We start from the raw sequence: 13544 nt of genomic DNA on the forward strand, positions 1-13544 counted from the left end.
GTATCGGAAACCTAAGGAACACATTGCAGCTCCGCGTTGCATGGATAGTTTTCATCTCGCGTTTTTTTTTATCGTTTTCTTTCTCCTCTCCCTTACTTTATCTATCATTTATTCCGTAGCTAGATTTTTTTTTGTTTATACATGAATAGTATTTATCACGCCACTGCAGATAGGATTACATTTATATATTCTTTCTAATCTTCAACAAATAAAAAAAAATCTTGTTTGATCAACTTACGTTATCTGTCGATCCCGAGTCTTAGCCGATGTTGCCTTTCTCCTTATCCGGAAAAAAGAATGTTTTTCTCTAGTAAGATAGTTTTTTTTTTTTTTTTTCCTCCCGTTGGAACTTTTTCTAACCAGTTTAAAACAAACTGCCCAAGTAAAAAGAGGTTGGATGATTTTGATGATGGATGATTTTGATGACGGATGGTTTGATAGTAGATGGTGGATGATTTCATGACAGATGAAATGTGGTGATGAGTGATTTTGATGATGGATGGTTTTGATGATGGACAATTTGATGACAGATGAAATGAGGTGATGGTTGCCAAGGATGATTGTATGGTAGAATGACTGGATGGTGGCCGCTATGAATCTATGCATGAAAGGTGGATCCCATTTCTTAAGCTAGATTCATATATCATCATCTATCAGAAAATCGGATCATGTTCTCTTTTTTTTTTTTTTTTTTTTTTTTTTTTTTTTTTTTTTTTTTAATCAGCTAACAACTTATACGCATGCATACAGTGTATACACAAATCAACATAAGCATATAAGTATATATATAGATATATAATAGAAAAAAAAAAAAAACTAAAAACAAACTTTATTGAAGTCATGATCGCATGATGTGCCACAAAAAAAAACAAAAGACGTCTAAGCGCTGTTGGAGGAAAAAGAGTGAGGGGATAAAATAGAAGATCTAATTGGGGTGTGAAAAAAAAATAACAACAATGGAAGTAATAAAAATATATAAAGTTCATAATCTAATTTCGAAGTTTGTCAAGATTGGTTGTAACATGTTGCATGAATTCCTCAGTAGTCACATAATGTTCAGGTCGAAGACTAATACAAAGATATTTTGGATGAATATGCAAATTCTCTTCTTCTTTTTTTTTTTTTTTTTTTTTTTGATACTCACTCTTGTCCATGAATAGCCAAAGCCAAATCCTTTGTCATGATACTATCGTTTTGGACAGTGTTAATACAAGCTGATTCCAGATGTTGGGTAAATTTGGCCAATTCTTGACTTTGATCCAATTTAGCACGATGAGCTAATCCTCGAGACCAAGCAAAGATACTAGCAATAGGATTGGTGGAAGTAGGATTTCCCTAAAAAATAAAAAAACAAAAATAAAAATAAAAAAAAGATCAACTTTCGAGTCTGAACAAAAGAAGAAAAAAAAAAAAAAACATACCTTTTGATATTCACGATAATGTCGAGTAACAGTACCATGGGCAGCTTCAGCTTCCAATGTTTTTCCATCAGGAGTAACCAAAACAGATGTCATCAAACCAAGAGAACCATAACCTTGAGCCAGAATATCCGATTGAACATCACCATCATAATTCTTACATGCCCAGACAAACCCACCCTTAGATTTCAAAGCTTGTGCCACCATATCATCAATCAAACGATGTTCATACCACAAATTATTATTTTCAAATTCTTTACGATAATCTTGTTCATAAATGTCTTGGAAAATATCCTTGAAACGTCCATCGTATTTCTTGAGAATGGTATTCTTGGTACTCATGTAAAGAGGCATCTTCTTGGAAAGAGCCATTTGGAAACAACTATGAGCAAAACCACGAATTGAGTCATTGGTGTTATACATAGCAAGTCCTACACCACCATTAGCAGGAAAGTCATAAATCTTGAATTGTTGTGGGGCACTACCATCTGCAGGAGTAAAAGTCATTTCAAATGATCCAGCCTTATCAGTCACAAAATCAGTAGATCGATACTATTCGTATATATATATATATAAAAAGAAATATATTGTCAATGTTTAATTACATGTCTTTATATATTACTTACTTGATCACCAAAAGCATGACGACCAATCACAATAGGTTCCTTCCAACCAGGGACAATACGAGGAATATTGGTCATAATGATGGGTTCACGGAACACAGTACCGTTCAAAATGTTACGAATAGTACCATTGGGAGATCTCCACATTTTCTTCAAATTGAATTCTAATCATCAAAAAAAAAAAGATCAACTTATCAGTTCTTGGTTGCCTTTTTTAGAACAAGTGATTCACTTGGTTTCTGGTTCTTCGTTTTTTTTTTTCTTTTTTTTTTTTTTTTACCTTTGACACGGGCTTCATCAGGTGTAATGGTAGCACACTTGATACCAACATTGTATTTCTTAATAGCTTCAGCTGCGTCAATGGTAATTTGGTCATCAGTCTATCATATAAAAATGTTTTGAAACCAACAAAAAAAAAAAAAATAGTGTGAGAATAAGTAGAAAAAGAATCTCGGTTGTATTTTGCCGAACCCCTTCTTAAAAAAAAAAAAAATAGACAACTAGATAAAATTTAACTTACAGCATCACGACTTTCCATACCCAAATCATAATACTTGATATCCAAATCCAAATAAGGGTGAATAAGTTTTTCCTTAATATCAGACCAGATAATACGTGTCATTTCATCACCGTCTAAATCTACCACAGGATTGTCCACCTTGATACGCTTTCCTATAGTAGAGTAATTCATGGCTCGAAGACCACTAGCCTTCAAGGCACTGAGTCGAACAGTTGAAATACTGGAGAGCATTGGGAAGTTTGTAAGAAAAGAAAAGAAAAGTGAAAAAATGAGAGTAAAAAAAAAAATGCCCTTGTCTTTTTTTTTTTTTTTTTTTTTTTTTTTTTTGACTCACCTGCCATCAGAGCCAAACCAATTTTCAACCAATCAGATAAAGCGGTTCTTGAAACATGATTGACAATAGATCTAACAGTATACAATTATATGTAATGGTAATGGATAGAACAAAAAAAAAAAGAATACTCTACTATTCTATAGAAGTAGATGTTGTATTTGTAAAAGAAGATAAGATCATCATTATAATTTTGGGCTAAAGAAGAAAAAAAAGAAGAGTCATACAAAAAGGTTTTTTTTTTTTTATTTGATTTCATTTGATGTCCCCAACACACAAAAAAAAACAAAAATATCTAATCTAACCCAGTGGTTTGTCCAAAGATTCTACACTTTGTTGTCGATTACTAAGATGTTGAACAAAAAAGCTATTAATACGAGACCAAGCCAATTCACGGACTTGTTGTTCAGTCACTTTTGGATCCGATGTCTTATCCACAAATCCTAAATTCTTTCGTTGTTCGATAGACCATTCCTCATCGTTCATAAATGCATGACCTTGTTCCGGATATCGATAGATGATGGATTCTGCCGTTTTATGTATTCTGAGGTTGAATTCAAGTGCGTCAGCTATTCAAAAGAGAAAGGAATCAATTAGTAAAAAAATATCCATCTATTTTATTAGTTACCTGCTTCAGGATCACTAAATCCTTTCATTGTATCCTATAATAACAATTCAATGAGCATTAAAAAAATGATTCATTCATTTTTTTTTTTTTTTTTTTTTTTTTTTTTTTTTTTTTTACTTTTCCTCCAAAATGGCCTTGTACCGGAGTCACGGTTGTAATATCTCTAACATCATAAAGATCACCAGGAGGTGTACCATAACAAGAAACACATGCTTTCAGAGGATACTTGGAAGCTGTTGCTAAATGACTAGCCAATGCCAGTGAAAGACCACCACCCATACAAAAACCAATAGAGCCAACAGATCTGCAATATAATGTATATAAACAAAAAAATTTAATATAAAACCCATTCAAAAATCTTATTGTATAAACTTTACGGGTACTTTGCTTCGTGAAGTTGTAAAGTCAGTTGTTGTAATTCTGAAATCGCATTGCGCCAGTCCAAATTCTTCATGAGATGAGAAGCTTCTTCAGCATCCACTCCCACTTTTCCCTTGTATAAATCAGGTATTACTGTATGAGCACCGGTGTCGTCAGCTAATCGTTGAGCGTGTTGTTTACATTGATTGTTGACACCCCACCATTCTTGAAGTACTATGATAGAAGCGCCTGGAATCTTAGATGTAGTACGTGGTTTGAAGCGAAATACAGGAAAAGGAAGTTTGTTCGTCATGACAAGTATGTAGTAAAAGTTAGATATATATAAAACAACAAAAAAAAAAAAAAGGAAAGAAGCGTATAAAAAAAAAAATGTAAAACAAGGGAAAAGGCATAAATTTATTTCATTTTCCGCAGATAGAATAAACTAAGAATTTTTAGTCTGATATGCCCATGTCGCTAACCTGTTGTCGAGTCTGTTGCCATGAAATCATATTCTAAAAGAAAAGAAAAAAAAATCAATTTTGAGTATATTCATTTATCTTGCAATTAATAATACCTTTTCACAAAATTCTAAATGACGTTTGGCAAAGGCGATCATCATCGTTCGGAGCTCTATCATTTTTTGTTCTTCAAACCGCCGTAGTTCTTCTTGAATGCTTATTCCTACTTGCTTGACTTCTTCCGAAATTTTCATTTTGGCATTTTCCAACTATTTCATATATTCATTAATATAATTATTCCAATCATTATTTTTTTTTTTTTTTTTTTTTACCTCTGCAATAGTTGCTTTCAATGTTTTAATTTGATTGCGTCTTGTTTGTTCTGGATCCACATCCATCATGCCCTGTATAGTATATGTCATGGCATTGAAGAGTTTTCTTGGAGAAGTCCATTTCTTTGATTTAGATTTTGAAGCACGAATAGCGGATATACTGGCTGCAGAAGGGTAACTACTAGTATGCTTGTTATTTTCGTTATTATTATTTTGTTGTAAAATTTCATCATGATCATTATTATTATCAGTTGATGGACCACTTGGAGATGGCGAATCCACAGAGAAAAATCCATCTTCAATTGAATGAGTATCAATGTCATAAGTATCATTATCCATCCCATAATTATGATCATCTGTAGAGTGTCCATTCGTTGTACCATTGTGTTTTCGATCCATTGTACCATCGTCGGGAGAAGAAGAATTACCTTGTGTCATCAGAGTTTGTAATCGTTCAGCTTGATCCTCTGTTTTCAATAAAGAATATAATGCTGTTTGTTTGTTCACCAACGCGTCGCCTATCATTTCTAATTGAGCTTGTTTCATATACCAATATCGTATGCTTTGTTTGGCTATCATTGTATATTGCACATATTCTTGTATGTGTTCGGCAAACTCGATTTCCAGTTGTGTCACCAATTTTCGCATTTGTAAACATACTTCATCATTCGAAAGTCCTAGTTGTTCCATTGTATTTGCCATTTCACCTACTTCATCCAAACTAAGTGCATTGTAGGCTGCACCCATATCAGCATAATCGTTGGATAAATCTAAAAAAAAAAAAAAAAAAAAGGAAAATGATAAGTCTTATATTTCATCCTCTTCTATTTTTTTATCATCAATACCTCCAAGTCGACGAAGTAACTTTTTTTGTGAGCGATCTAAACGAGTACTTGCATGTTGTGATTGTTTATCCAGTAATGATTCTGAAGAAAGGTACTTGGGATCAGGATTTTTGACAGCATAGGATATAGTAGGTATAGGTATAATTTGAGAGGATACATTGCCACCAAGTAAAGAAGATACAAATGTTGTTTCACCAGGAACAGAAGAAGAAATGGATTCCAAAAGAGGATCCTTAATAGAGACAAATGGAGGAGATGTAAGGACTTCATTCTATCAAAAATAAAAAAAAAAATAAGCATCTTTTATATCTATATAATAGGTAACTCGTGACTCTATTAAAAAAAAAATTACCCAGGATACATTTGGTTGTAGAAATTGATGAAAAGCATGTTCTCTCGACAATATAGGATGTTCCATCAAACGACAAAGGAACCTTTCAAGCATACGTTTTCGTTTTTCCACCATGGCTAGTTCATCCTTGTGTCGACTTTGAGTATGTACATGAGCATAATCAGCTAGAGAAAAAGAAAGAAAGAGTAAATAATAATAAAATATAAGAAAAAAAAATATTGAATTTACTTACATAGAGAATGTTTTCCAGGAATAGGTGGTACGAAAATGGCAGGATATAGTTTGGTGAGAAGTGTTCGGAAGGATTCAAATTCGCTGTATCTTCGTCTAGTTTCCAAAGTCTACATATAATATATAGATAAAAGAGAGTAAGTATCATGATAATTTGTCAGATAAGAATAATGGCTTACATCAAAAACTATCACATAAAGTACAAAACTATGATTTTCTGTTGACTTGGATTCCGACCGAGGTATGGTAATTGTGCTGCGGTTATTTTCAATCAAAGGAACTATTGAACATTGACAAGTAAAAGGTAATATTGTTGATGTTGTTGTTTCTGTTGTTGTTGGAAGAATGTTTTCTGAACTCGAATGTTCTTGATGTGTCATATTCTATATTAATTGAGAGAATAAAACAAAAACAAAAAAGAAAAAATATATAAAAAAAAAAGAAAATAAAAGGAAATAAATATAAAATAGCAAATTTCCCTTTTTATCATCAGCTGACGACGACCAAGATCATAAAGTGAAAAATCCATTCGAATGAGCCAACCAGAACACGACCATGCAAAAAAATAAAAAGGTAGATTTTATTCGGGAAACTCCGACATTCAACACAAAAAAAAACAAACTAAAAACTATTATCATCTAAATCCATCATTGAAGTATGAGATCGTTTCAGTGGTTGTTTATAAAAATAGGATCCATCATGTTGTTCAATTGATTTCCAAAGCCAATCCACCATTGGAGGGATTCTGCATTCCTTTTGTAACACCTTGGTCATTTCATCCACATCAAATACACGAGGATGCCACATTGTTTCTTTACCATTGGTAGTCAAGTCCACAGTTACTGGATCTAATCGTACTCGAGGTGCTTTGCTGCTAGGTATATCAATGATAATGGGAACTGACACAAACGGATATTTTGATGATGATGGCGGTGGTGATAATGAGAGTTGAATTGTTCGTGGTGCGTCGAATCCACTGACTTCTATTCGTAATTTGTTGTCATTTTGGCTGGCTATCAAGTCATTAAAGGGTATAAAACGAAATAAGTACACATACACTATATATATATTCAATTTTACCTATCATTATATCTTCTAAAGATAATGGTTGAACTGCTTTTTTTGATTCATCCATTCCTGTTTGAAATGTGTCCTTGTTGAAAATACTTGTAAACAAACAGTTAAACATTTGTTGTTGGCGCAAGTGCTATATATGTATATAAAATATTAATTAAACAAGTTGCTATCTATTGTCAATACATTACCATAATAATACTATACAATTGATAAGGGTGTTGGAATGGGATTCGATATAAAAGTTTGCCAGGTGTACCAGTACCCGTCATCCATTGATAAACTTGATCACATGTGTCTTCCATTTTCTATATGAATAAAAAAAGAAAGATTAGGAAAGTAGAAAGTTATGATTATTGAAAACTTTACCTTGATCCATAAAGAGTTTGATTTTAGTGGATTTATCTGTGTAGAAGAATCAGTCAACCCCACAACCTACGAAAAACGGAGAGAAAGAGAAAGAAAAAGAAATAAATAAATAAATAATATAAACGAATGAAAAATAACATATTATATACTTACCAATAATTCTTCCAATGACATTGTTTCTGAAGATGAACGATCTTCAATAGCATTTGTATGTGTTGTTGATGATTCTAATAATTAAAAAAATGAAGATGGAGAAAAATGTAAGATATCTATATATATATATATATATATATATTTCCTTGAAAAGGATAGCAATTCATTACCTTTCAAAAGGCCAGTAGATTCCATGAGTTTTTGCACAATGGTATCTGATGCCGGAACAGGGACATCCAGTTTAGCGACAAATCGTATTGGGATTGCCTTCGTACTGTTTGAAGATATTGGTTTGACAAATCGTAATGGTTGCATGAATTTTGGCCATTTGATTTCCCGTATGACTTTGAATTCGTCTCTAAAAAAAAAAGAAAAATCCAATGTAAGTGCTAATTGATTCATTAATAATAAAAAAAATTACTCTTCATTGCTATTGATTGTTTCTTCCAATTCATCAAATGCCAACATGTAATTTGATCGATGTGATGGTAGGAATTGTTGTAATGTTTTTGATTCTTCAAATGAGATTAATATCTTGGCTGCTTGAAGTAAAGCTGTGTGATCTTTTCCTATATAATAATAATAATAATAATAATGAAAAAGAAAAAGTCAATGGAAAATTGTATTTTTACTTTTTATTTACCATTTTCAACCGATGTACGAACATCATCCCAATCTATATCTTTAGCCTTGACTTTGTCGATCCAATAAGCGATAGAGATCCCTGGATAATCCAAATTAAAGCTAGGTACACCATGACCTTCCAATAATACATCCAACAGATTGTTTGATAAGAGTAATCTATTAAGAAAAAAAATAGACGTTGTTAGAATGAATGACTATAAATCATCATCATTTTCTTTCTATATTCTATTTTTACGTTTCATGTCCACAGTTTGTTTGTAAATCTTTGAATAGGTTGCGAACAATCGTAAAAAAATCAGTTGGTGCATATTCTACATTGAGTCGATCTAGTAATGCCAAAGTACCCAAATTCCGTTTGAAACCTTCCAAGTCTTTAGTTTGTAAATTTCTTGCCAGTAATAAATCCAAGTTTTCATCATGATCGTTCTGCAAGTGTTCAGGTACAAATGTAACCTTTGTTTTTTGAACTTGTCCATGTTCATCAATATCAATCTATTGTTGAAAAAAAAAAAATGGTGGAAAAAAAAGTTCATAATTCAGTGTTAATAATATTGTTTCTCATTATATTATCCTAATATATATATATATATATATAATCACTTACATCAACTACAATGACAGTTCCTCCAAGAGTAATAGTTGTCGAAGGTACACTAGAATCTTTTTGAGAAGAATCTACAAATGAGACAAGTCTACAAGAAAGGAAGAAAGAAAAAAAAATCAAGAATAGATAAGTCTTGTCCGTCTTATATGAAGTTTCACACTTTTTTTTTTACAAACTAATTTCTACCTACCCCATGGATTTTGCCAATTTTTCTAATTGTTTTACTTTAACATTTGGTTTCGATGCTTCCTTGTCATAAATTGCTTTTTCTAGGCATTCATTTGATTGTTGAAGATATTCTTGAAGGCGCAAGACTGTACTTTCCGTAGTTGCTTGTTCCTAAAATATAATACATTAATAAAATCAATAAAAAAAGTATCATCCCTATTATTTTTTTCTTCTTCTTCTTCTTATACTTACCTTGAGTTGGTTAAAGTGTTTTCGAAACGTGGGATCAGCGCCGGGACCTAATTTCATCACTTCTCCAAGTACTTCTGTTTCAAACTGGGAGCAAATGGACCGGATGATATCGATCTGTTCCTTGAATTCTATCCGTATTTTATCAATATTCACAGGACCAAAAGCATGTAGTTCTACATTTCCACAAATGAAATAAAGAAAGGTGAGTGTCAAGATCAATCAATACTTTTTTTTTTGTTGATTTACCATTGTTAGCGGTAAAAGTAGAGGTAGTTTTTGATAAAGCTGGTGACTTTGATTGAAAATCGCGTAGTAGTCGTTTGATTCCAAAAACAGAAGAACTAATCGATTTCCTAGTATCAGTTGCTTTGGACATGGACGTATAAAAGGAAAAAGAGAGAGAGAATAAAAAGAAAAAAAAAATGAAGATGAGATAAAAATACTTTTCCAAATCCGACGTAACTGACTGACTGAATCGTGGAGATTTCCAAAGTCGCGTCCTCTTTTGGTTTATTGGTACACTTATCATTCTTTTCATCTAGCCACTTTCTTTTTTTTTTTTTCTTTGGATAAATTCACTGATCTCTATTTGGCTTATTTATCAAAAATTCAAACTATTTTCTTTGCACTGTAATATCACAAAAAGGTAGACATGCCCCTCTTTACACTTTTGTGATGTATTGAACGATCATCATCACTGCACCAGATTTGGATTGAACGTATATGACAAGATTCTCTTTCATTTGCATTAATAATGAGTTAAATCTTATCTCTCAATTTGTAGATTAAATTAAAAAAAATAAAAGCCAATTATGTCATCCCTCATCGAATAATGATCATCATCCAATAAAACTATTACCATTGAATTCCTCTCAAAAAAGTAATTTAATGTCATCTATTCCTATTTTATCGCTTAACTTATCATCTAAAGTACAATAAGCACCAAAAGATTTTCATCGATTTTTCGAAAAATTGCCTGATGGTCCCCTTGACGATTCGAGTTTGCAGCCAACATTTGGCTGAGGAGTTTGAAAATTTTGGCTGTGAAATCCAAAAATTGATCCCATTTTTTCATCTACATACAAACTTGAAGAAACTTTTGCCTTTCCCTTTCTCCCTCAGAAGTCATCATCATCGCACCAAATTTGAACACAACATAAAGCTAATCATTGTTTTGAACTTTCACTGATGTTATGGTATAGAAATATCATTGCATCTATAAAGTAAATTAAAAAAAAGTGAGTACCTTTATCGCCATTCTTCTCCATATCATCTTGAGTTGGCATGATATTTTCAACTTTCACGAATGAATACTCTAAAATTTAAAATGTTTACATCTAAAATTTTTATTATATTATACGGTATACTATCATTGATTCTAACTAGAAGAGATTTGTTTGCTTTGCGTTTTGTTTGTAATCTTTTCCATTATATCCTTCATCATATCCAGTTGCATACATTTGACCAATGAATCCTATTGATCAATCAAAAAAAAGGAGAGTTAACCAAAAAAAAAAAAAAAAAAAAAAAAAAAAAGATAAGACATATATCTTGTTCTTTTCACTTACGTTATCATCATCTTGTTGACATAATGAGTATAATTGGATCACCTTTTGTTCCAATGGATTAAGATAATTTGTCTTCAACCATTCTATTTGTTGTTGATCCCAAACGCAGGTCTAAAAAAAAAAAATCAATGATTTATTTTCCTCTTTTCAATCTTTTTTCACTTACATAATTTTCCTTTTCATCAGCCATCATCAAGTAATAATAAAAGTTCAATGCTTGCATATGGTAATTATACTTGTCCCAGAATATTTCTTTCTCTTTGTCAGTGTCATTATCGTTGTCCTTGTTGTTATCAACCTGGTATATGATAGGGAAAAACTTGTCTAGAATAACCCTTGAGCAGAACATCGTGTTTCCATGTTTCAGACGAAGAGCTTGATCTACTTGATCTTTCAGTAATCCAATCGCTGCAGTATGCATTGTCGGAAATGGGCAGTTTTGAAGTAGTTCTGTCAAAACAAAAAGGCGAATTTCGTCTGTACCCAGTTGTAAGAAGCGTTGCAGTAACTGATGTCCCAAAAATCGAAAATTTGCATTGTCCGCCATACAAGTCATGGATGTCAAAGTCTGTGAATTTTGATAGAAATATAGGAATATAAAAATAATATTGGTATGACCATTGTTTTGTCATCTAATTTTCATTATCTATTGATTTACCTGAAATGCCTTTACTAGTGTCATTTTCTGACCATTGATCAAGGGACCTTGGAGCTCCTTATCGAGTATATCCAATGACAATGAGAGTGTTTCACTATCCACATTATCAGCCAAGTATAAAAGTATCAAAAGAGATTTGTCTATCCTACCAGCATCTTGAGGACTATAAAAAAAAAAAAAAGAATATAAATGAAGATTAGGATGATTTTTATTCTGTCTCTTCTTTTCAATTACTTACTTGTGCAATAAGGATATAATCATCCCAAGACAGTTGCGGCCAATCCAAACTGGATCAATCAAAAGTGGGAAAAGATAACGCCGTGGATCTTGGTTTGCTAGATCTGTGTTCATATACCGATCATAAATAGATAGTGCCATCATCGTCATTATACCATTGTAGCTGAGAGGAAAACGAAGTTCACTTTTTCCCAAAATCATTCCATCATCATATTGTCGTTGAAGAAGTAATAATCTGTCGAATGTCAAGCCATTATGAGCCACTAAGGTCTAAAATATAAGTAAGATAACTATTCAAAGAAAAAAAAAGACTTCTTTTTATTTACCAGGCAACGTGATACACAATCCATTATCACATTGTGATCACTTTTATTGGGTGATTCACTGGTTGTTTTTTTCTTCACCTTGTATCGCCTATGGTGTTGTTCGTAATATGTGCTGCTGAGCGTTGTGTTTACATTTGACACAAATTTGTCAAAAATAAGAACTACCAAATAGTTGGCTATATGGAAGATAGCATCACGATCTTGTTGCTACAATAATATAAAAAGATTTGATGTTGTATGAGAATAAAGTAAAAAATAATCTTCTGCTTCCTTCTTCAAAGTTTACCTGTGTATCAGACGAAATAGAGTAACAATATGTAACAAGATCAAGTATACTGTTTATAATAGTTACATAATCCATTTGATGTTCCAAATTTGCTGGTATACTTTGTCGCATCATTGTATTCACAAAAGATAAAGCATCTACGCATGAAGTCAATAGAGGTGTGATGTAATTATATATCTTGATATCCCCTAAACTATTTTCCAGTACTTTTCAAGAAAAAAAGAATATCAGCACTACTATTCTTTTTTTTTTTTTTGTTTTCTGTTATTGTTTTATAAAGTACCTGATTTTCCATAAACCTGAATCGTAGTAACAAAAATCATCACCATATTGGACAAATCATTTTGATCATTATCATCAGAAGAGGAGGTCCAATCCAAATCGTAGAGTTTTTCATTCACCCAGGCTAAAGATTCTAGAGGTCTACACACACAAAGTATACGTTCCAATAGTTCAAGTACAAGTCGTTTCATTTCCACACTAGCTGATACTGGTTTATGGTTCGTGATAAGTAGGTCAGAGAGGAGTTTTTGTAAGGTAATATCGTGGTTCTTCATGAAACATTCCTATAGTGAGTGATACAAGCAAGGAATGAAAGAAAAGACAAAAAAAAAAGATTACAAACAATTCAACTGAATACTACTGTTTTTGTTCAATTATTACTCCAAAGTGGTTTTTATCTTGTGAGACCAAAGTTTGATATAATACTTTTACTAGTGATAGTTGAATAGACGCGTCGCAGTGAATGACCTTGGTGAAGATGTTGTCCAATGTGTCTGCATAAATCTTATAAATATTTTCATGTTGACTATTGTTCTCGTCTTGTTGTGTTTTAAGATAATAATCCTATTGTAATAGAAGATCATGACATAGGAAATGTCAGTCAAACCTTTTGCGAACATATTCGTGCATACTTACATTGCACCAGCTTCCATCGGCAGTAATACGATCTACATAAGTTTGAAGATCCACTTGAGATAATTCCAAAGATGGTTGTAAATGACAGGAGGAAAGAATAGAATCGATATTGGTGTTGAAGAAAGACATTGGTAAAACAAGAAGAAGAAAGAAATAACCAAGACAACTTGACAAAAAGGAAAAAA

The 13544-nt window shown here is 32.2% G+C and overlaps 5 protein-coding genes across 5 annotated transcripts; all 5 read right to left on the bottom strand.

Moving 5' to 3' along the window:
• Nucleotides 1-780: 780 nt before the first annotated feature.
• BX664DRAFT_340026 (isocitrate dehydrogenase [NADP]) lies at nucleotides 781-2888 on the bottom strand. The gene is made up of 6 exons (XM_051546741.1): nucleotides 2562-2888; nucleotides 2322-2421; nucleotides 2045-2205; nucleotides 1422-1970; nucleotides 1145-1335; nucleotides 781-1068 (listed from the first exon to the last, which is right to left on the bottom strand). Exons 1-6 carry the CDS (start codon nucleotides 2790-2792, stop codon nucleotides 990-992), a joined length of 1311 nt encoding a protein of 436 aa, XP_051396823.1. The 5' UTR covers nucleotides 2793-2888; the 3' UTR covers nucleotides 781-989.
• Nucleotides 2889-3109: 221 nt separating this feature from the next.
• Nucleotides 3110-4229, bottom strand: BX664DRAFT_388289 (dienelactone hydrolase). The gene is made up of 4 exons (XM_051549464.1): nucleotides 3898-4229; nucleotides 3638-3824; nucleotides 3521-3554; nucleotides 3110-3461 (listed from the first exon to the last, which is right to left on the bottom strand). Exons 1-4 carry the CDS (start codon nucleotides 4191-4193, stop codon nucleotides 3193-3195), a joined length of 786 nt encoding a protein of 261 aa, XP_051396824.1. The 5' UTR covers nucleotides 4194-4229; the 3' UTR covers nucleotides 3110-3192.
• A 106-nt stretch (nucleotides 4230-4335) lies between these two features.
• BX664DRAFT_268302 (uncharacterized protein) lies at nucleotides 4336-6193 on the bottom strand (the record flags this gene model as incomplete). The annotated part of the gene is made up of 7 exons (XM_051540992.1): nucleotides 4336-4395; nucleotides 4458-4610; nucleotides 4674-4969; nucleotides 5078-5443; nucleotides 5519-5789; nucleotides 5871-6034; nucleotides 6103-6193. Coding segments are annotated over 7 exons (1401 nt in total), but the record flags the coding sequence as incomplete, so codon positions are not given.
• A 1585-nt stretch (nucleotides 6194-7778) lies between these two features.
• Nucleotides 7779-9742, bottom strand: BX664DRAFT_366728 (uncharacterized protein; the record flags this gene model as incomplete). The annotated part of the gene is made up of 9 exons (XM_051548535.1): nucleotides 7779-7813; nucleotides 7868-8055; nucleotides 8119-8266; nucleotides 8341-8498; nucleotides 8578-8834; nucleotides 8947-9034; nucleotides 9137-9285; nucleotides 9367-9539; nucleotides 9709-9742. The coding sequence occupies 9 exons, from the start codon at nucleotides 9740-9742 to the stop codon at nucleotides 7779-7781; spliced, it is 1230 nt and encodes a 409-aa protein (XP_051396826.1).
• A 983-nt stretch (nucleotides 9743-10725) lies between these two features.
• BX664DRAFT_388292 (uncharacterized protein) lies at nucleotides 10726-13513 on the bottom strand. The gene is made up of 10 exons (XM_051549465.1): nucleotides 13360-13513; nucleotides 13105-13287; nucleotides 12725-13007; nucleotides 12442-12647; nucleotides 12156-12362; nucleotides 11831-12099; nucleotides 11593-11755; nucleotides 11101-11502; nucleotides 10935-11045; nucleotides 10726-10840 (listed from the first exon to the last, which is right to left on the bottom strand). The coding sequence occupies exons 1-10, from the start codon at nucleotides 13486-13488 to the stop codon at nucleotides 10745-10747; spliced, it is 2049 nt and encodes a 682-aa protein (XP_051396827.1). The 5' UTR covers nucleotides 13489-13513; the 3' UTR covers nucleotides 10726-10744.
• Between the last annotated feature and the right edge of the window lie 31 nt (nucleotides 13514-13544).

Source organism: Halteromyces radiatus, assembly GCF_025201355.1.
Source record: "Halteromyces radiatus strain CBS 162.75 chromosome Unknown BX664scaffold_8, whole genome shotgun sequence".
NCBI classification, from domain to species: domain Eukaryota; kingdom Fungi; phylum Mucoromycota; class Mucoromycetes; order Mucorales; family Cunninghamellaceae; genus Halteromyces; species Halteromyces radiatus.